The following is a 22,895-nucleotide window of genomic DNA, read 5'->3' on the forward strand; positions in this document are numbered from 1 at the left end:
ACTTTAAGATTGAATATACAGACAGTTTACAATCGCTGGGGAAAAGAAGAAGAAATATGTGTACAGCAGTGGCCCCTTTTCTGTGGTTTCGCTCCATGGTTTCAGTTCCTGTGGTCAACCACGGTTTGAAAATATTAAATGGAAAATTCCAGAAATAAGAAGTTAAATTGCGCACTGTTTTGAGTAGCGTCATGAAATCTCACACCGTCCTGGGCCTACTCTGGGGAGCAGAGCGCCCTCTGACCACATGCCCACACTGTACAAGCTTCCCAGCTGCTACACACGCAGTAGCATCTCTGTTATAAAATCAACAGCCCTGCAGAGCTTGTGTTCAGTAACCCTTCTTTTACTTAATAACGGCCCCAAAACTCAAGAGTGGTGATGCTGAGAATTTAGATATGCCAAAGAGAAGCCGTAAAATGCCTCATTTTTAAGTGGAAAGGGTATGTGTGCTAGAAAAAACATGTATAGGTAGAATCGATGGCCATATAAAGACTTTCCCAGACAAGAAAAAGTTAAAGGAGTTCATCACCACCAAACCATTATTATATGAAATGCTGAAGGGTCTTTTTGAAGAAAAAGATAAAATATATGAACAAACAAAATGGCAATGAATACATATCTATCAACAATGGAATCTACAAACAAAATGAACAGGTAGAACAGAAACATTCTCATAGATACAGAGAACATTTTGTTGGTTGCCAGATGGGAGTGGGGTTGGGGGAATGGGTGAAAAAGGTGAAGGGATCAAGAAGTACAAATTCACTGCTATACTGACAAACCTCAAAGGGAAAGGGGTTGGGAGGTGGGAAGAAATAAACCAAAGAACTTATATGCGTAACCAATGGACACGGACAATAGTGTGGGAAAAGGTGGGAGGGGGGCGGGAGTGGGGAGGAGGGGGTCAATGGGGGAAAAATGAGGAACATCTGTAATACATCCTACATTCAACAATAAAGATTAAAAAAAAAAAATATATATATATAGGGATCTTGAAATATATGTACTGGGAAAATAGGACAACTATTGTAAATGTAACCAAACACATGCAATACTTGTATGCTGAAAACTACCTAATGCTGATGAAAGAACCAAAAAAAAGAAAAAATTGGGAGAAATACTGTGTCCATAGATTGGAAGGCTGAACATAGTAGAGATATCAATTCTCCCTAAATTGATACAGATTTAATGTAATTCCTATAAAAATCCCAGCAAAATTCTTTATGATATAGATAAGACGAATATAAAATGTGTAATTAAAGGCAAAGGAACTAGAACAACCAAAATTTTTTTGAAAAATAGAATAAGCCCTGGCCAGTTTGGCTCAGCGGTTAGAGCATCATCCCACAAACCAGAGTTACAGGTTCGATTCTAATCAAGGGCATGTACCTTGGTTGTGGGTTGATGCCCCGGCCCTGCCTGGGGTTGTGCAGGAGGCAACCAATCAGTGTGTCTCTGTCACATCGATGTTTCTCTCTCTCTCTTTCCCACTCTATCTGAAAGTCAATGGAAAAATGTCCTCTGGTGAGCAAGGAAGGAAGGAAAGGGAAGGAAAGATAGAAGGATGGATAAAGTGAGAGGAAACAGTTTACTTTATTTCAAGGCTTATTAATTAGTTACAGGAATAAAGACTGTGCTAATAGAAAACCCAGAAATAGATCCACACAAATATGCTCAACTGATTTTTGACAGAAGTACAAAACAACTCAATAGAGGACAGAGAGCCTTTTTAACAAATGGTGCTAGAGCATCCCTTGGCCAAACAAATGACCCTCTGCCTAAGTCTCGCCTATATGAAAATTAACTCAAAATGGGTCGTGGGCTTAAAAGTAAAACACAGACTGAAAAACTTTTAGAAGAAAAATTAGAGAATACTTTTGGGATCTAGGGTTAGGCAAAGAATTATTAGAATTAACAACAAAAGTACAATCCATAGGAGAAAAAGTTGAAAAAAGGATTTCATAAGAATGTTTTTAAAATTTTGCTCTGCATAAGGCTCTTATTAGGAAGACGAAAAAAACTACACTGACAGAAAACATTTGCAAATCACTTATCAAGGAAGGACTAGTATCTAGAATATATTTTTAAAAACCTCTAAGAGGAGATTCCAAAATGGCGGTGGAGTGAATGGAAGCTACACAGACTGTCCCCCAGGACCAAACTGGAATTACAACTAAAATAAAGACAAATCAATGGGAAAAGCCAACAGAAAAGCAGCTTGGAGGACCATATAACCAGGGACACTGACTCAATCCTGGTAAGATTGCGGTGGCGCGAGACGGGGGCTGGGAGCCCACGGTCGGCAGCTCAGCGACGGCCTCGGCTGGGAGCAGCGCCCTCGGGTCACACTCCCAGGCGGCTCCACAGCGCAGAGCCGGGACAGAGGCTGAAACAGCCACAGCCACTCACCTTGGGCTCCGACACAGGAAGGGTAGACTGGACTGGGACTGTGTGGGGACACTCAGGATTTGGAGGGCACTCAGAGCTTTTGCTGAGGTGCAGCCACGCAGGACTGTGGTCATTTTACTCCTCCCAGGGCTCTGGGGAGAGGCAGCGGCCCCTCCCTCCGAGATTCAACCCCACCCACTGGGCCACTGAAATGCAACCAGCATCTCCTGCACCTGAGGGAGTTTTTCATTCAACTGAGAAGCCAAGGCACTTCAAGTAACCACTACTGATAGCCTCCAGGCAAAAAGCTAGAAGATAACTGAACCTTTCGTGGGCTAGCAACTCTAACCAGCAAAGTAAGACCTGACAGTGGTGTTTAACGTGGGTCCTCCCTTGCTGATCCAAACCCAGGAGAGGGAGCCACAAACAGCAGAACACCAACACCCACAGGGAAAATTTGGCAGGCTCCAAAACCCACTGTGATAGCCAAAATGGTGGGGGAAAAAAACAAAAACAAAAGCCAAATGAAAGAATAAGAGACCTCTACCAAAGATGAAATACATGTGGAACACTTAAGCAAGTTAACAGAGCTAGAATTGAGAGCCATGATCTTGAGGAAGCTCAACAACATGAGTAGGAACATCAGCACCATGAGTAAAGACATAGAAATGTTGAAAATCAACTAATTGGAAATTAAAAAGCACCAAGAAGAAATGAAGAATGACATATCAGAAATAAAGAACACATTGGAAGGTCTAAACAGCAGAGCAGAGGAAGCTGAGGACCAGATCAGTGAATTAGAAGACAAGGTAGAAAAAAATCAACCAATCAGAAAAACAAAAGGAAAAAACAATTAAAAAACAGGAAGACAGCTTAAGAGAACTATGGGACAACAGGAAACGTAATAATATTTGCATCGTAGGAATCCTCGAAGAAGAAGAAAATGAGCAAGGGTTAGAGAATATACTTGAAGAAACAGTGACAGAAAACTTTCCTAACTTGGTGATGGAAGAAGGCATTCAAGTTCAAGAAGCACAGAGAACCCCAAGTAAGAAGAACCCAAACAGGCCCACACCAAAACACATAGTGATTAAGATGCAAAAAATTAAAGACAAAGAGAGACATCTAAAATCAGCTAGAGATAAGCAACAGGTTACCTACAAAGGAAACCCCATAAGGCTCTCAGCTGACTTTTCAACAGAAACACTACAGGCCAGAAAGGAGTGGCATGAAGTAATCAAGGTCATGAAAAACAAGGATCTGAATCCAAGACTACTCTACCTAGCAAGGCTATCATTCAAAAAAGAAGGTCAAATAAGGAGCTTCCCCGACAAAAAAAATGGTTAAGGGCATACATTAACAACAAACGAGCACTGCAAGAAATGTTAAAAGGACTGCTGTAATTAGTAGAAGAAATACAAAGAAAAATAGAACCAAACTAAACAAAAATGGCAATAGAAAATTACATATCAATAATCACCTTAAAATTAAATGGACTGAATGCTCTGATATAAAGACAGACTAGCTGATTGGATAAGAAAGCATGACTCATCTATATGTTGTTTATAAGAGATCCACCTCACAACAAAAGACTCAGATAGGTTAAAGTGAAGGGTTGGAAAAAAATCTTCCAAGCAAACGGAAAGGATAAAAATAGCTGGGCTAGCAATACTCATTTCTGATAAAAAAGATTTCAAAATGAAGGCCATAGCTAGAGACAAAGAAGGCCACGACCTAATATTGAAAGGACCTATCCAACAGGAAGATATAACCTTAGTAAACATATATGCATCCAATTTAGGAGCACCAACATATATTAAAAATCTTCTGGAAGACTTCAAAGGAAAAATCAACAGCAATACAATCATAGGGGCCTTCAACACCCCGCTGACATCACTAGATATATCCTCTAGAGAAAAAATTAACAAGGAAACACAGACTCTAAATGAAGCGCTAGACCAAATGGATTTAATAGATATCTACAGAGAATTACACCCCCAAACTACAGAATTCACATTCTTCTCAAGTGCACATGGGACATTCTCAAAAATAGACCACATGATAGGACACAAAGCAAGTCTCTACAAGTTTAAGAAGACTGAAATAATATCAAGCATCTTCTCAGATCACAATGGCATAAAACTAGAAATCAACTGCAACAAGAACATGCAAAGACATTGGAACACATGGAAGCTAAATGGCATGTTATTGAACAATGAATGGGTTACCGAGGAGATCAAGAAATAAATTTAAAAATTCCTGGAAACCAATGGAAATGAACACACAACAACACAAAATCTATGGGATGCAGCAAAAGCAGTTCTGAGAGGGAAGTTCATAGCACTACAGGCCTGCCTCAAGAAACAAGAAAAATTTCTAATAGACTATTTAACCTCACAACTTAAAGAATTAGAACCGCTAAAGGCGCGTGCCTCGGTTGCAGTTTGTCCCCAGCCCTGGATGGGTTGTGTAGGTAGCAGCCACTCGATGCGTCCCTTCCACGTCAATGTTTCTCTCTCTCTCTTCCGGTCTCTCCCTCCCACTCTATCTGAACAAAAAATGGAAAAATGTCCTCGAGTGAGGATAAAAAAAGAAAAGAAAGCAAACAAAAAGAAAACCTCAGAGCAAGTAGAGGAAGAAAATAGTTAAACCAGAGCAGAAATAAGTGACATAGAGACCAAAAAAAAAAAAAAAAAAAATCAAAGGATCAATGAAACAAAGAGCTGGTTGTTCGAAAAGATAAACAAGATTGATGGACCCTTAGCTAGACTCAACCAGAAAGAGAGAAATCCACAAAATCAGAAATGAAAGGGGAGAAGTATCAACTGACACCACAGAAATACAAAAGATCGTTAACAACTACTATGAACAATTATATGGCAACAAATCCGACAATCTAAGCAAAATAGACTAATTTCTAGAAACACATAGTCTCTCAAAACTGGACCTGGAAGAGATAGAAAACTTGAACAGACCAATAACAACTAAGGAAATTGAAGAGGTAATCAAGACTCTCCCAGCAAACAAAAACCCAGGCCTGGATAGCTTCACGGGGGAGTTTTAACGAACATTCACAGACGAACTAACACCCATTTTCCTCAAATTATTTTACAAAATTCAAGAAGAAGGAAGACTTCCAAACTCGTATTATGAGGCCAGCATGATTCTAATTCCAAAAGCAGAAAAAGACATACAAAGAAAGAAAACCACAGACCAATATCCCTGATGAACATAGACACCAAAATCCTGAACAAAATAATAGCAAATTGAATCCAGCAATACATCAAGAAAATTATTCACCATGACCAAGTGGGATTCATCCCAGGGATGCAAGGCTGGTACAATATTCGCAAATCAATAAATGTGATATACTACATAAATAAAATGAAGAATAAAAACCACATGATCATATCAATAGATGTTGAAAACGCATTTGACAAAATCCAGCACCCATTTCTGATAAAAATGCTCGGCAATCTGGGAATAGAGGGATCATATCTCGACATAATAAAGGCCATATATGAAAGACCTACAGCCAACATCAGACTCAATGGGTAGAAACTAAAAGCATTTCCCTTAAGAACAGGAACAAGACAGGGATGCCCACATTCGCCACTCTTATTTAACATAATACTGGAAGTCTTAGCCACAGCAATCAGACATGAATAAAAAATAAAAAGGATCCAAATTGGAAAGGAGGAAGTGAAACTGTCATTATTTGCAGATAACATGATATTATCCATAGAAAACCCTAAAAACTCCATCAAAAATCTACTAGACTTAATAAATGAATTTGGAAAAAGTAGCAGGATACAAAATTAATGTCAAGAAATCAACGGCATTCTTATACACCAATGATGAACTCACAGAAAGAGAAACTGAAAGAACAATCCATTTACCATCGCAGCAAAAAAATTAAGATACCTGGGAATAAACTTAACGAAAGAAGTAAAGGACCTATTTGCAGAAAACTACAGGATGTTGAAAAAAGAAACAGAGGAAGACATAAAAAAGTGGAAGCACATACCTTGTTCATGGATTGGAAGAATTAACATCATTAAAATGTCCATACTACCCAAAGCATTCTATAGATTCAATGCAATCCCCATCAAAATACCAACGACATATTTCACAGAACTAGAACAAATACTTCAAAAGTTCATATGGAACCAAGAAAGTCCCCAAATAGCCACAGCAATCTTGAAAAAGAAGGACAAAGTAGGTGGGATCACAATACCAGATATCAGGTTATACTACAAAGCGACTGTAATCAAAACAGCCTGGTACTGGCACAAGAACAGGCATATAAACCAGTGGAACGGAACAGAGGACCCAGAAATGGACCCAAGACATTATGCTCAATTAACATTTGACAAAGGAGGTAAGAGCATACAATGGACTAAAGACAGCCTCTTTAATAAATGGTGTTGGGAAAATTTGGACAGCTACATGCAAAAAAAATGAAACTAGACCATCAACTTACACCCTACACAAGAATAAACTCAAAATGGATAAAAGACTTAAATGTGACTCATGAATCCATAAAAATTCTAGAAGAAAATGTAGGCAACAAAATTTTGGACATCATACGCAGCAGAATTTTCACTGATACATCACCTAAGGCAACAGAAACAAAGGAGAAAATGAACACATGGGACTACATCAAACTAAAAAGCTTCTGCACAGCAAAAGATACAATCATCAACCCACTGTATGGGAGAGCATCATTGCCAATGATACATCAGATAAGGGGTTAATTTCCAAAATATACAGAGTACTCATACAGTTCAACAAAAGGAGACAAAGAACCCAATTAAAAAATGGGCAGTGGAGCTGAATAGACACCTCTCCAAACAGGACATACAAATGGCCAAGAAACATATGAAAAAATGCTCAACATCACTAACCATTATAGAGATGCAAATTAAAACAAAAATGAGGTATCACTTCACATCTGTCAGAATGGCTGCCATCAACTAATCATCAAACGAGGGTGTGGAGAAAAGGGGACTCTAGTACACTGCTGGTGGGAATGCAGACTGGTGCAGCCACTATGGAAAACACTATGGTGTTACCTCAAAAAATTAAAAATGGAACTTCCATTTGACCCAGTGATCCCACTTCTAGGAATATACCCTAGGAAGCCTGAAACACCAACCAGAAAGAATATGTGCACCCCCATGTTCATAGCAGCACTATTTACAATAGCTAAGATCTGGAAACAGCCCAAGTGTCTATCAGTAGACGAATGAATAAAAAAGCTGTGGTATATATACACAATGGAATACTATGCAGCTGTAAGAAAGAAAGATCTCTTATCCTTTGAGATGACATGGAGGGACCTGGAAAGTATTATCCTAAGCGAAACAAGCAGAAAAAGACAAATACCACATGATCTCACTTATTTGTGGAATATAATGAACATAACAGTCTGAGGAACAGGGTAGACCCAGAGACGTGGACGTAGGGTACAGACTGACAACCCTTAGAAGAGGGGGTAGTGGGTGGAGGGAAGAGATAAACCACAGAACTTATATGCATGTACGCATAACCAATGGACATGGACAACAAAGCCGGGTATGGGGTGAGGGGGGTGGGAAGGAGGGCGTCAACGGGGTAAAAAAGGAGAAATATCTGTAACAAAAATAAAATTTAAATAAAAGTGAAAAAAATAAAAACCTCTAAAACGAACAATTTAAAAAATTCAATGAGAAAATGGGCAAAAGACTTTCAGTGAAGAGAATATGCAGATGGCAAATAAACCCATGGAAAGATGTCTAATATCATTAACCACTATGGAAACCCAAGCAAAAGCCACAATAAATCACTGCATACCTATCAGAATGTCTACATAAAACACAGGAGCACGAAGCGCTGATGAGGATAGGGAGAACCTGATCTCTCATACACTGCTGTTAGGAACGGAAAATGTGCAAAAACACTGGGAAACAGTTTAGCAGTTTCTATGAATCATTAAACCCAGCTCCTATGTGACCCAGCAACTTTACTCCTGGGAATTTACCCCAGAAAACTGAAGACTTATGTTTTCGTTATGTTACATGACATGTTACTGTCCATCAATGTTTCTATCAGCTTTATTCATAATAGCCCAACAAGAGAAACAACCTAGAGGTCCTTCAAAGTTTGGTACATTCAAACCACAGACTACTACCCAGCAATTAAAAGGAGCAAACTAATGACACAGTAGTTTGAATCTCCGGAGAATTTTGTTGAGTGAAAAAAAAACCCAATCCCAAAAGGTTAAGTATTGTGTGATTCTGTTATACAATAGTCATGAAGTGACAGACCTATAGAAATGAAGAACAAATCAGTGGTTGTTGGAGATTAAGGAGGAGGTGGGGTGGAAATGAAGTGGGTGTGGGTATAAAAGGGATCCTTATGGTGATGGAAAGTTCTCTATGTTCACAGTATCAGTGAGTGTCCTGGTTGTGGTCGTGTACAATGGTTTTGCAAAAGTTATCGAATAAAGCTGGATACAGGGATCTCTACTGCATGTGAATCTGCAATTATCTCAATATGAAAAGTTTAATTAGAAAATAAATAAAAGTAGCCTTATTACTGTATTGCAAAATAAATGCAGCCACTGAAAAGAAATCCAACACCAATTAAATGAAGTGCTCTCTTCAGCCCAAGTTTAATTCTGAAGATTACTATGAACTAAAGTTTATAACATGCTCCTCACCCACACAGGCACAGAAACAGCAACTATAACAAGGCGGTTCAGGTGGAAAAACTGACACTTCTCTAATCGCATCACAGAGTAGGAAGAGGCCTGGCTAAAGCAGGGCCCTCCGTTCTAGCAGAGGCACTGGCTGTGTAACTTTGGACACTTCACCTCGCGGCTCAGGATGCAATCTGAACTCTTCCTACCACCGAGATTTCTAACTCAGGAGACTGCTTAGACCAGTTCTTAAACTTTTTGCTCTCAGGACCCCAAAGAGCTTTCGTTTGCCTGGATTACAACCACTGATCGTTCTAGTACTAGAAATCGAAACACAAGCCCTGGCCAGTGTGCTCCGAGGTCAGAGAGTCAGTTGTGCACCTAAGGGTCTGGGTTCGATTCCAGAAAGGGCATGTACCTGGGTTGTAGGCTCCATCTCCCTTTGCGCAGGATGCAACCAATTCATGTATTTCCCTCACAGGGATGCTTCTCGCTCTCTCTTTCCCCCTCCCTCCCTTCCACTCTCGCTAAAACACATAAATAAACAAATAAATAATAAACCTAAAACACAAAACGTAACAGACAAGCATGCACAGACACAGTCCCTCAGGACCGTGCGGTCACTCACGGCACGGTAGTGTACGAAAACCTCAAGTACACTCACAAGGGACCGAGTTGGAAAAAGGAAGTAACAGCCTGGTACTGTTGGGGAAAGCAGTGTGACCGCACTTGGAGAACGGCTGGCTTACTATCAAACGAGATAAGAATATATCGAACTGACTTGAAAGGTATAAAACACCAGACAAGTGAGTAGCACGTGCTATTTTCATGCACGAGGGCGCCGCAGCCCAGGAGCGGGGCGGGAGGAGGCTCCAGCCCGGGGGCGCCGGGAGGGGCGCGGTGACCCGGGGCGCGCCGGTCGCCCCGCTCGGGGAAGGCGCCCGCGGTGAAGATCGCCTCTGGTGTCACCCGTATCTGCGCGTCCAAAACCGTTATCAGAACCACGGACCCACGGTCTCTGTTCCAGATTTAACTTCGGCGGAGACGGGAAGCCAGGCACACCCTCGAGCCGCTCCCGCCGGACGCGGGAGCCGGGGGCCGTGCGCGCCGGGTGCGGGCCGCCCGGGGGCCGCCGGAGAGGGAGGGTCCCGTTCCCGCTGAGCCGGAGGACGGCCGCGGAGCCCGCGAGGACCCGGAGGGCGGGACCCTCCGCCCGGGCTGGACGCGGCGGGATCGGCTGCCGCCCGCCGGCGGGAGGAAGTTACGTTGGGACCCCGGGACGGCAGGGCGGAGACCCGGGAGCCGGCCTGGGGAGGGGTCGCCGCACTCACCGGGGGCCGCGTGTCCTCGGAGGTCATGGTGCCGGGCGGCAGCGGAGCGGACGGCGGTCTCAGCCCCGGCCCCGAGCAGCGCGTCCCGGCGGAGGGAGCCAGGGGAGAGGGAAGGGCTGTGCGCGCGGGGCGCGGGCCGGAGGCGGCGCAACGGGAGAGGCTGGCCACCCGCTCCGGGGAGGGGCGGGGCCGAGCCGTGGCCTCGGGGACACGGGCGCGAGCGGGCCTCTCACAGGAGGGTCCCACGGCGCTTCCCTGGACAGTTCGCGCCGGGGGAGGTGGCGGGAGGACACGGAGCGGGAGGGGGAAGCCGCGAGGAAATGAGGTCCGGGCTTCCCGGCCAGCGGGCGGCGGGAGGGCGGCGGCCCGCGCGAGGACCGGAAGTGGGCGGGGTACGGAGGGGCTCTGTCCGCGGGCGGTCGGCGGGAGCCGAGATTGCGGGCCGCGCGGGGACCGGAAGTGGGCGGGGCCGGGTCGCGGGGGGGCGTGTTCGCGCGGGGCCCGGCCCAGTGAGCTAGTCCGGCGCCTCCCGCCGCAGACGGTGGTTTGGAGCCGGAGGAGCCCGCCCAGTCCGCAGCAGGGAGCGGACGGCGATGGGGCCCGGTTGAGCCGGCCGCCCGCCGGGCGAACAGCGCGACCACGGATGGAGGGCCCGGCGGAGCTCGGCCCCGAGGCGGTGCTGCGCTTCCTTGCGGAGCGCGGGGGCCGGGCCCGGCAAGCCGAGCTGGTGCAGCACTTCAGGGGCGCCCTGGGCGGCGACCCCGAGCGGCGCGCCCGCTTCAAGGAGCTGGTCAATGCCGTGGCCACCGTGCGCACCGACCCCGCCGACGGCGCCAAGTATGTGCACCTCAAGAAGAGGTTCTGCGAAGGCTCCGGGTCGCCCAGGGCCGCGCCCCCCCAGGACCTGCCGCGCATCGCGGTGACCGCAGAGCCCGAGCCCCGCGGGGGCGCTCCGGAGGGGCCCGACGGCCCGGCCCCGCGCTGGGAGAGCGGCCTGTGCCCGGAGGCGGCGTCCCCGGTGACGCCCCCGAGTCCGGGCTGCGGCCCCGGCGATGAGGAGTCGTCCGCCGCGGCGCTTGGGCCGCCCCTGAACGGCGGGGCCCGGAGGAAGAACTCGCGGCGCGATGCGCAGCCTCTGGCCGGAGCGCCGGCTCCTACGCCCAGCGAGGACTTGGACGCCCAGCCCCACGGCTGCGAGGAGGCGGACACGGGGAGCTCTCCCGGGGGCACCGCCACCCCGAGATCCGCTCGCCAGAACCTCCGGGACCTGGTGATGGGCAGCTCCCCGCAGCTGAAGAGGAGCGTCTGCACTGGGGGCAGCAGCCCGGGAGGCTTCTCTGGGGGCGGACGCGGCAAAGGCGGGGGCGACTCGGACAGCGCTTCGGTGGCTTCGTCGTCAGCCGAGGAGGAGAGCAGCAGCGGGGGCTCGGTGACGCTGGACCCTTTGGAGCACGCCTGGATGCTCTCGGCCTCGGACGGCAAGTGGGACAGCCTGGAGGCGTTGCTCAGCTGCGAGCCTGGCCTGCTGGCCAAGCGGGACTTCATCACCGGCTTCACCTGCCTGCACTGGGCCGCCAAGCACGGCCGGCAGGAGCTCCTGGCCATGCTGGTCAACTTCGCCAACAAGCACCAGCTGCCGGTGAACATCAACGCCAAGACGAGTGGCGGCTACACCGCCCTGCACCTGGCAGCCATGCACGGGCACGTGGAGGTGGTGAAGTTGCTGGTGGGGGCCTACGACGCAGACGTGGACGTCCGCGACTACAGTGGGAAAAAGGCCTCGCAGTACCTGAGCCAGAGCATCGCCGAGGAGATCAAGAACCTGGTGGGAGCGCTGGACGAGGACGACGGCGAGAGCGCCGGCGGCGGCGGGGGTGGGCGCTGGAGGCTTTCCAAGGTTCTCCCCTCGCACCTCATCACCTACAAACTCTCGCACGTCCTGGAGGATGGAGGGGATCACCACCACCACCACCACCACCACCACCTGGGTGAGGGATGGGCAGGAGGCAAAGCAAAGGATCCGGGTCGCAAACCTTCGGGCAGCGCTAGTGGGCGAATAAAACCCAGACTCAACAAAATCCACTTTCGAACCCAGATCATCCACACCACACCCTCTTTCAGAGACCCCGAACAGCCACCGGAGGAGGGGGAGCAGGAGGAAGAGGACCGGTCTATTAAAGGCCACTTATCCTCATTCAAATTGAGACCGAAGTCCAATGTATTTGGGTAAAAATTTTTTTTAGAAAATTTTAAGATTTGTCCGAAATACAATACTAGGTGTAGGCAAGTGAATGAGACCAGAAAAGACTTGGGCTAAATTATGCATCCTTATTTGGGGGGTTGAAATGGGGTGGGGGTTGAGGGAGTTCCCCCTAGTATTCTAGGTGAGATGGCTTTCCAGGTGAGTCCTCAAACCTTGACCTCGGCCTCTTTTCCTCATGCCGTCCCATTGCTCTGCTTGTGAGGACTAGAAATGTATCTAAATGGGGGCACAGCATTGATGACTGAGGGTTCCTTTGATTTAACCATTGGATGTCATGCCAAGTGAGGAATATTGCACGTTTATGAATCTGTTTTTAAAAGTTGTTACTCTTCCAAAAACAACAAGACATGCAAATTGTAATGAAACTGGTAGTATTTGTTCAGTGTGACCAAAACTACTTACTGCCTGTATTTTTTACTAATTACATTTGCTTTATAAGGTACTAAGGAATATCCGGTAAGTTAAAATGCAAAAATACTAATTAGAGAATAATGTGAATAAAAATGGGAATCCTGTTGGTATATCCTATTGTAAGTAGTGTTCAACTCTTTTGTTAAAAAGCAATTTTAGTTTTAAGCACTGAACTTAAGAAATAGGCAGCATTCACTTTTGAGTTCATCGTTAGTGTGCTTTCCTCTTAGCCATCTCATACCACTGCACTCAGTATTCAAGTACAGTATTAAAAGGAAACACCTTTAACAACCTACGGTACTTTTAAGTAAAATATTGCCTGTGGTTCTGATTCTCACTTGTTTTGCTTTTCTAAAAGTAAATTTGCTGAAGTTTTTAATTCGGGGTTTATATAACTGTTGGTTCTGTTTGACATGACCCTATTTGATCGTGCTCAGAGTTGAATTGCCTACAAAAACAGTTTCTGGTTTAGATGATTAGCAAAAATGATCATAAATGTAAGTGAGCCTATGCTTCTGTGAAGTAATTTTTAAATCAGCCTGATGACTCACGTATGGTACACTTTGTTTTACTAATAAAACTCGCTCATAGCCCTGGCCGGTTTGGCTCAGCGGTTAGAGCATCGGCCTGCGGTCCAGAGAGACCCGGGTTCAGTTCCCGCTAAGGGCATGTACTTCGGTTGCAGTTTGTCCCCGGCCCTGGTTGGTTGTGTGGGTGGCAGCCACTCGATGTGTCCCTTCACATCGATGTTTCTCTCTCTCTCTCCCTCCCACTCTATCTGTACAAAAAATGGAAAAATATCCTCGGGTGAGGATAAACAAAAAAACAAACAAAAAAAAAAAAAAAACTCGCTCATAGTCTCTATGCTTTGTAGCAATATTTTCCATTGTTTCCTTGAATCTAATAGACATACAGTGAAGTTACTGAGAAGCTGGATAGTGAATCTACCCAGTTAAAAATAGCACTTTATAAAAGGGAAAAGAGAAGAGATGGTACTATTTCTATATTTAAATTCCACTGGCTATTGAATTCCTTTGCGTATAAATGAAAAATACCATTCATTAAAATTAAAGACTTACATTCCATTCAAATATATTAATGTGAATGTTTTATAATGTAAAATTTAACTCAGAAGCATATTAAATCTATTTGTAACAAGATTCAAAACAACTTTTGAGGGAGACTAATTGCAATAAGTCCTTCTTTGGTCTCCTTATTGCTGAACAAGCTCCTGCAGCCTGTAGAGTAAGGGGCGAGGAGCTTGCAGAGCGAGTGAACCAGTCTGGGAATGGCACAGCATTGCCTCTTTAGAGAGGTCTTATATCTTCGTTTCCCAAGTCGGAGAAACTTGTAAGGCATTTGTCACACCTCTGTGGATTGAATTTGTTTAAAGATTAATGGAAAATAGTCACATAAAATATATAAACTAGTATCCATTTATGTGCCTTTATTTTTGTTTTAGGGTTATGGAAGTGGGCCATGTACATTTGAGAAGCACTTTTTCATACATGTGGGTGACAAACAATCCAATTTTGTATGAATTAAAAGCAGATTCCTTGAAAACAACCATTTGCTCTGAAGCATGTACACATTACCTGTATCCAGTGCAGAATAAGCTGTAACTTCCCACCGAGGGATCTAACTTTCACTGGCATGAAAGCTAAAGTGAACTATAAAGAATAGACACTTCAGAACCATCTGAACATTCTATTAAACAGTATTAATCTCTTAAATGTGTATGTTACTAAGTAATTGAATAAAACCTATAATTTGCTAGATCTTTAGAGGTTGAACCAGTGGTTCATTTAACTTTTCACACTAGAGATTGTAATTTTTCTGATAAAATTGATTTTAAATTTTCAAAAATCACTCCCGAGGGAAACTGCCTGTAGCATTCCTTGTCGTGATGTGCGGGTGTTGCATTTTCAGCTAGAAAGTCTACCTTCCTCCGTTTTCCAGTTTCCAGATTGAGATTATAAAGAGCAAATGACTTGTGTAATTTGATATTTGTGGAGTTGTATTTACCATTGATGGAAATTATGTCAGTTACTTAGATGTTTGTTAATATGAAACTGGTTAGAAAACTTAACAATGTCCATGTGTTTTTTATAGGTACATTTGAAACAAATGAATGTATGTAACAATTCTCTTCATGTTTATGGTAGATAAAATGCAACTTGCTTATATAACTTGAAAATCTGGTACTATTTTATTCATGCCTGAAATCTTGGGGTCCAGGATGCCTTGTCTTTATTTTTTAAAGAAGTCAAACTTTGGGAGTTTAGAATATAAAATTTGTAGTTTGTTTTGTCAAAATAAAAGGTTCACACTAGATTTTTTTTCTCTGAATTGTCTGATTTCTCTAGCTGTTTTTATATTTTATGCTTCACACAGTGCTTTTTTAATTTTTATTTCTTATTTTTTAAAATTTATTTTTGTTACAGATGTTTCTCCTTTTTCTCCCATTGAGTCCCCCTCCCCCACCCTCTCCACCCTGTCCCCAGCTTTGTTGTCCATGTCCATTGTTCATGCATACATGCATATAAGGTCATTGGTTTATCTCTCTCCCACCGCCCCCTCTCCTGGGGATTGTCAGTCTGTACCCCACTTCCACATCTCTGGGACTACCCATTCCTCAGACTGTTATGTTCATTATATTTCACAAATAAGTGAGATCAAATGATACTTTTCTTTCTCTGTTTGGCTTGTTTCGCTTAGGATAATACTTTCCAGGTCCCTCCATGTCATCTCAAGGGATAAAAGATCTTTCTTATAGCTGCATAGTACTCCATTGTGTATATGTACCACAGCTTTTTTATCCATTCGTCTACTGATGGACATTTGGGCTGTTTCCAGATCTTAGCTATTACACAGTGCTTTTTGAAGCTTCAATTTATTTGATCTCTTCCTATCCCTTAAAGTTACTGGCCATATAACCCTAATTTACAGATAAGGAAATGAAGGTTGATGGCTGTCCAGGGTGATGAAGTAAATGGCAGTTAGATCTTAAGATTGGGTGTTTTTCCACATTATCTTTTCTACACTTCAAATGGCCAGATTTGGACAGAACTGCTGTAGTTTGGCACCAGTGATGGAGGAATCAACAGAGAAGGTATTACCTCTATCTCTACCTTAGAAAGAAGGCCCATGGCTCCTGCATGCACATCTGCCTACCACGAACCCGCCCTACCAGACCGAATCCTCGGAAACGAATGGGGAATGCTTTTTCTCTTTCCTTCAATATCCATCAAGTATTGGACATTAACGAATTCACTTTCTCATCTAGGCTGCCTTTGATCTTTATTTTAACAAAACTGACCTCTATCAGATGGCAGAGATGTGTGGGACTCGATGCAATTGTCCAGTATTGTTTTCTTTTGGGAAGATCCTGTTATGATTGGTGCTTGGTTTTTTTGTTATTGCTGTTGATTTATGACAACTTATAAAACTTTTTCACTATAATTGAAGTACTAGAGAAATCTAGTTTCCGTTTCTAAAAAAGACTCTTTGAGCAGTCTATTTGAACATATCTTTGCAATTTTTCCTAGTGAAAAATTACTTTTTATTTTGCTACATAAATGGCATTACTTCGAGCTTCTTATAAGTTCATCTTAAAAGAGAATACTCTGCAAGCCATTGTTCCTTCAGTGATGAGTCAGGGTTTCACAAAATGCTCAGTATTGGAGGACTGGAAGATGACAACTGTGAACTTATTTTTCAAGATTCAGCAGTAGAGTGGTTTGCATCACTATCCATGTTGTTTCTTCTGAAGAATATCACGTCCGTGTTACCATATCTTTTTCTCAATCTTCTCTATTAAATGTCAGTTGCATCTCGGGAAGTGGCTTCCCCATTCAGGTAAGAGTGATCTGATTCCACATCTGTTGATGAAAGTGTGACAGGCGCTGCCACCCAACAGGATGCCTGGCATCTGAAGGTAATAAGTTCTTTCTTCTTTTAATGGAAAACACTACAGAAACATTTTTTAATGTTGCATTATGTGGATAAGTTCAACAATGTGCACTTGTACCTAGTGAATAGAAGACTTTTTCATACAACATGGCTCCTCCCTGTCAGACAACCCAGCCAACAGAAAATCTAATCCTGGGGGTACAATCTGCTTTATTGGGGTTTTACTTTGTGAGCAATTTAAGAGCTTTTAAAGAGTTCAATTGAGTCCAGACGATGTGGCTCAGTGGTTGAGCATCGACCCCTGCACCAAGAGGTCGCTGGTTTGATTCCCGGTCAGGGCACATGCCCAGGTTGTGGGCTCAATCCCCAGTGGGGGGCATGCAGGAGGCAGCCAATCAATGTTCTCTCTCATTGATGTTTCCATCTCTCCCTCTCTCTTCTCTCTACATAATCAATAAAGAAAAAAAAAGTAAATTTGATACAAAAAATTTTTACCTTACAAGTTGACTCAAGTACATACCCCCTAGGAGAATCTGTTGCGGGCGGCGGGAAGGGCACCAGGTGTCGGACCTGGGGTCAGGCGGCCTGGGTTCAGCAACCTCGGTGCTTGAGTTCTGCCCAGGAAAGAATTCGGAGCCAAGACCCAAATGAAAAGAGAACATTTATTTGAAAAATCACAGAGGTAGAAGTAATTTGTAGATGAAATGGGTTTAGGAAACAAGTTATAAAGGTAAAGGAAGGGCCCTTGGAGCATGGGAGTGAGGACGGTAATGGTGACAAGCCTGGGGTTGGCGGGGAAGGGAAAGGCCCCGTGCCTGCCCCCCCTTTCGAGAGCTCGAGTGGGTCCTCTGTCCCAAGGGTTGGAAGGGTGGAGATTTTAGGGGATGTCCCAGGGGGGACAATAGTCAATAGATTATTCATCAGTTTTCCAGGTGTGTCCTTTCAGGGTCTCCACTGACTATTTAGGGCAGGGCAGGGGGTCATTATCCAACGCAGCTGGTCCTGAGGCCAGCCATGGGGTTGCTTGTCTGGTTTTGCTGCTTCTCTGGGCCTAGAGCTGAAATGCAACTCAGGCCTAAATGTTGTTTCTAGGGAGGAAAAGTCAGGGGGTCCCAGCTGCATGACCAGAGATGTGCTAGGGGAGGAAAGGTCACTCTAAGGGTGATGTCCTTTGCTAGGCACCCAAGGCTTTCTGCCCTGGTGACCTTCTGCATCTGGCCTATCGTCCTTGCTCTGTCATGTCTGCCTAACTGCCCACCACAAATCTTTTGACTCTACAGTCTTATTTTTCAGTTTCCAAATTAAGATTATAAAGAGCGAATAATTTGTGTTGTTTGTGGAGTTGTATTTATCATTCATTGAAATTAGGTCAATTATTTAGATGTTTGTTGACATGAGACTGTGGTTAGAAAACCCATGTTTTCTGGCTTTAAATATTCTATTATCAGTACACAAGAGACTACTTTGTGAAACTCCAAAGAGCAAAATAGGAGGTGAAGTTTAGTTTGGCCTAGAGAACTTTCTAACTGTCATTTTAAACATGCAGTGGACTGTCTCATGAGGCAGAACACTCAACCTTTGGAAGGAACTGATGAGGTTATGTGAGCATGTGGAAAATTAAAAAAGATCATTTAAAGCACCCTTGTGACTGATTCTGCCTTGAAAAATGCTGTAGACCATATCGATTCTGACCAAAGGTTTAGCCAAAATTGGTCTAACCTAGAATGAAATTAACCAAAGAAGTAGGGTCATTTAAGTTTTTTTTTTTTTTTTTAACACAACTGTATGCTGTTCTGATCCGAGAACCTGGGAATGCCCATTGGAATACTCTTCTGGGACTCTAAGAATCTTTGAGTTTAATAGTCTACAAATATAATTGAGCATCCTTGAGATTTACCCAGAATTTTCTGATACTAATCAATGTGGTCAAGTTTTGTTTAGTCCATTTGGGCTGCTTTAAGAGAAAACCATAGACTAGGTACAAACAACAGAAATTGCTTTCTCCCATTTATGGAGGCTGGGAAGTCCAAGGTCAAGGAGCTGACAGCTTTGGTGTCTGATGAGAGCCGGCCCCCTGGTGCGTAGGCGTGCGTCTATCTGCTGTGTGCTCACCTGGCAGAAGAACCGAGGGAGTTGTCTGGGATCTCCTTTATAATGGCACGACCTTCATGACCTAATCGTCTCCAAAGGCCCTGCCTCCTAATACCATCACGCTGGGGATTAGGTTTCAACATATGCATTTGGGGGTGACAAACATTCAGTTGTGGGTGAAAAGGGCCCACATGCCAACTGATAAGCTCAGGGGAGGCCTGGGCGATGGCCTTGCAGACTCAGAGACCTAAAGTAACCACAAAGGACAGTCTAAAATGAAAACTTTTGAACTAAAAGCAGTTTATGGCAGGTAGTCATGTCCTAGGCTGGCGTCTTCCCTGACAACCATCAATTACCTTCACTGAGCCTGTCTATTATCTTTTGCATCTATGATAGCATACCTTTGGAATGTCAGGGTAACTCCCCTTTTTCAGGACCCATTAGGGCACAACCAATGCACCAGAGAGATTACAAATCCTCTCATTGTTATTTATTTTATCCTCACCCGAGGACATTTTTTCCATTTTTTTGTTCAGATGGAGTGGGAGGGAGAGTGTGAGAGAGAGAAACATCAACATGAAAGGGACACATCAAGTGGCTGCCACCCGCACGACCAACCAGGGCCGGGTACCTGCAACCAAGGTACGTGGCCTTAGCGGGAACCTAACCCGGGTCTCTTTGGACCACAGGCCAAAGCTCTAACCGCTGAGCAAAACTGGCCAGGGCTCATTGTCATTTTTATCATGTTAAATTGTTGACTATTAACTATCCTGTACCCACCTGTGTAAAAGATGTATGTGTCTATCATTGTACTTTTCATCCAATCCCAAAGCTTCCCCTACTTTGCTTTCTCCCACCTCCCTAATCTACCACCAATGGATTTCATGTAACCCACTATGTCTTCTCTTTTGAGTTAATGTGTAAAATAATGTGCAAAACTGTCGTTCTCTGGAGCATTCTTTCAGTGCGCTGAGATTTTGCATCCTGAAAATTGTCAACAGTTTGGCTCAAATAAACTCATAGAATGTATTTACAGGTTTAAATGTTTCCGACATTGGCACAGTCCATAGGACGTTTGCATCCAAGAGAGTTCTTTGGTTGTCAGCCGCCCTGCTGCGGCTGCATGCTGAGTGCGCTGAGGACATCCAAACCGGGCGGGGCTGCTCCGGCTGTGTGGAAAGTTACTGCTTCTGGGAAGCTCACTATGTATGCCAGTCAAGGTTTAAAGCACTTATCAAAGGAAGCTGTTTAATTCTCCCAACTCCCCTCCCCATTCAATTCTATTATCTCCATTCTACTGATGGGGAAAGGAAGTGTAGAAACTGGCTACACAAAGCTTGTTGGGCCCGACCAATGTGGCTCAGTGGTTGAGCGTCGACCCAGGCACTGAGAGGTTGCCGGTTCGATTTCAGGTCAGGGCACATGCCCAGGTTGTGGGTCCAATCCCCAGCGGGGTGCATGCAGGATATTCTCTCTCATCGATGTTTCTATCTCATTCTCCCTTCCTCTCTCTCTCAAAATCAATAAAGAAAAAAAAATTTTTAAAGCTTGTTGGTGGGAGAGCCTCGCCTTGAACTATGACGGCTTCCCTCTAGGGTTTGTGGTACGCACAGGCTATGCCACTGTCTGGGAGCATAAGATGTAGTCAACGGGCAGTAAGCTTATGTCAACGTCAGAAGCATTCAAACCTGTGAATAATTTTTGTGAGTTTATTTGAGACAAACTGTCAGCAATGGCCAAGAAGCAAAATCTCAATGCATTGCGATGGTGCTGCAGACAATGAAAGTTCTGCACCTTATTTTATACATTACAATCAAAAGAGGAGACGTAAGTGGGTTACATGAAATCCACTGGTGATGGGTTTGGAGGGGGGTTGGCTTCTGGGATTGGATGAAAAATAAAATGTTAGTTTTTACATCGTGAGTATATGATAGTGAATAGTAAACAATTAACATGATAAAAATAACAAGGAGATTTCTAGTCTCTGCTCTGGTACATAGGTTGTGCCCTGAGGGTTCTGGAAAAAGGGAAGTTAAACTGACATTGCAAAGATATGTTATCACAGATGCAGAGACAATAGACAGGCTCCGGTAAGGTAAAGATGGACCTTTGTCAGGGAAGATAACCGGCTAGGACATGGAGTTTTACTTTCAGACCATCCTTGGTGCTTGCTGTAGGTCTGAGTTTGCACGGCCACCAGGCAGGCCTCCCTGAGCTTGTCAGGTTAGCACGTGGCCTCTTTCACCCACACTTGTAAGGTTACCACCTAGTGATGTAGAAATGATGGAGAAAGGGCATTGTTTCTCTGTAGGAGACCCAACAAAAACCACAAACAAGCACTATGCATGGACTTCATGGACACACAGGAAGAGATCAGAACTGCAATTTTAGTTGTTTAGATTTTTTCCATCTCACCTGGAATAAAGTTCTTTTGGGTTGGGGAAGAACATTTCCTTAGGTCAGAACGATGGAGTTGCTGAAATGTTTCTACTTTGAGGCTCCCAGCCCTCTCCCCAGCACTTCAGGCTAAGAGAAGGACTCCGCCCCTTTCCCGAGACTCCGCCCCTTCCGCCGAAAAGCCCAGGTCAATCTGAAAGAAAACCAGCAACACACATTCTCCTTCCCATCAATTTACACATCTTGATAACTCATTTTGGAATAGGCAGAAGTTTACCTCTGCTCTATTTCTAAGGGCGATACCTAAATGTTTTCAAGAACAGGATTTTTGAAGACATTGGCCCATTGTTCGTAAATTGCTCTTAAAAATAAGTCACTTTCTACCATTTATGTCCAGTCAACTATGCATGGACTTCAAATGAATAAAAATTTCATTTATGGTTAAATTACATTTTCAATTAATTAAAAATTTATTAACTATTTTTATATAAAAAAATGTTAGCTCATGGATTGAAACAAATGACAGAATAGAAACAGTGAAAAGTAAAAGCTACTCATTTCTCCTCTATTGACTTTCCTCCGTATAACTCCTGTGAATGGATCTTTCTGTACTTCAGATTATTTGATGTTTCCTTAATTCAGCCTAGCCTATCTCCTTAATTTAAAAAAATTTATTCAGGCCCGGCCAGTGTGGCTCAGTCGTTGAGCGCCTTCCCATGGACTGGGAGGTCACTGGTTCGATTCCCGGTCAGGGCACATGCCCAGGTTGTGGGCTCGATCCCTAATAGGGGGCGTGCAGGAGGCATCCGATCGATGTTTCTCTCACATCAATGTTTCTCTCTCTCTCTCTCTCCTTTCATCTCTCTCTAAAAAATCAATAGAAACAATTTATTCAGTTTTTACTGGGTTATACCTAATGCAGTTATCGAAGTGAAAAACAGCTAGTATTTAGATTCTCATCCAAAGAACACCTTAACTCGAAGGCTTCAGAGGTGAAAGGACGAGTTACAGTTTGGGGTCCCCAGGAAGCTTCCCGTCGCCCCCCACCCCAGTCCACTCCATCCCTCCCAGAGAGGGATTTGCGAACAGCTGACCTGCCATCCCTGGCCGCGGGCTGGGGAGAAGGCTGCGCAATCTCCCGGCCTACCCTCCACTCCCCGGCTTCAAGGCCCCTGGCTGGTCTCCGCGCCTCGCCCTGCACCAGGCTCCGGACACACCAAGCTCCTTTCCCAAGCGGCGCAGACGCTGGAACTCGAGTTCCTTCACTGCCTGGAAAGCCTGGTCCCTCCTCCCTGGTCCCCGCCCCACAGCCCTGACCTGCTGGCAGTGGTCTGCTCTCTGCTCGTGCGTTTCCCAGCCCCTGAGGGTCCCTGTCTCGTCCACGCCCGGTCTTCCTGCCCAGCCTCTTCCTCGTGCC

The 22,895-nt window shown here is 44.6% G+C and overlaps 2 protein-coding genes across 3 annotated transcripts in view; one reads left to right on the top strand and one right to left on the bottom strand.

Annotated features, from left to right (window-relative positions):
* The window catches only part of SEPTIN10 (septin 10), a 59,183-nt gene extending 48,660 nt beyond the window's left edge, over positions 1 to 10,523 (bottom strand). For both annotated transcript variants that reach the window (XM_036255658.1, XM_036255657.1), the window contains exon 1: positions 10,405 to 10,523. In XM_036255658.1, coding sequence (XP_036111551.1) covers positions 10,405 to 10,431 — 27 coding nt within the window. In that variant the 5' untranslated portion in view covers positions 10,432 to 10,523. The remainder of the gene's footprint in view (positions 1 to 10,404) is intronic.
* A 524-nt stretch (positions 10,524 to 11,047) lies between these two features.
* On the top strand, positions 11,048 to 13,693 carry SOWAHC (sosondowah ankyrin repeat domain family member C). The gene has a single exon (XM_036256617.1). It carries the CDS (start codon positions 11,048 to 11,050, stop codon positions 12,632 to 12,634), a length of 1,587 nt encoding a protein of 528 aa, XP_036112510.1. The 3' UTR covers positions 12,635 to 13,693.
* Positions 13,694 to 22,895: the final 9,202 nt, after the last annotated feature.

This window comes from Molossus molossus, unplaced genomic scaffold (assembly GCF_014108415.1).
Source record: "Molossus molossus isolate mMolMol1 unplaced genomic scaffold, mMolMol1.p scaffold_m16_p_12, whole genome shotgun sequence".
Taxonomy (NCBI): domain Eukaryota; kingdom Metazoa; phylum Chordata; class Mammalia; order Chiroptera; family Molossidae; genus Molossus; species Molossus molossus.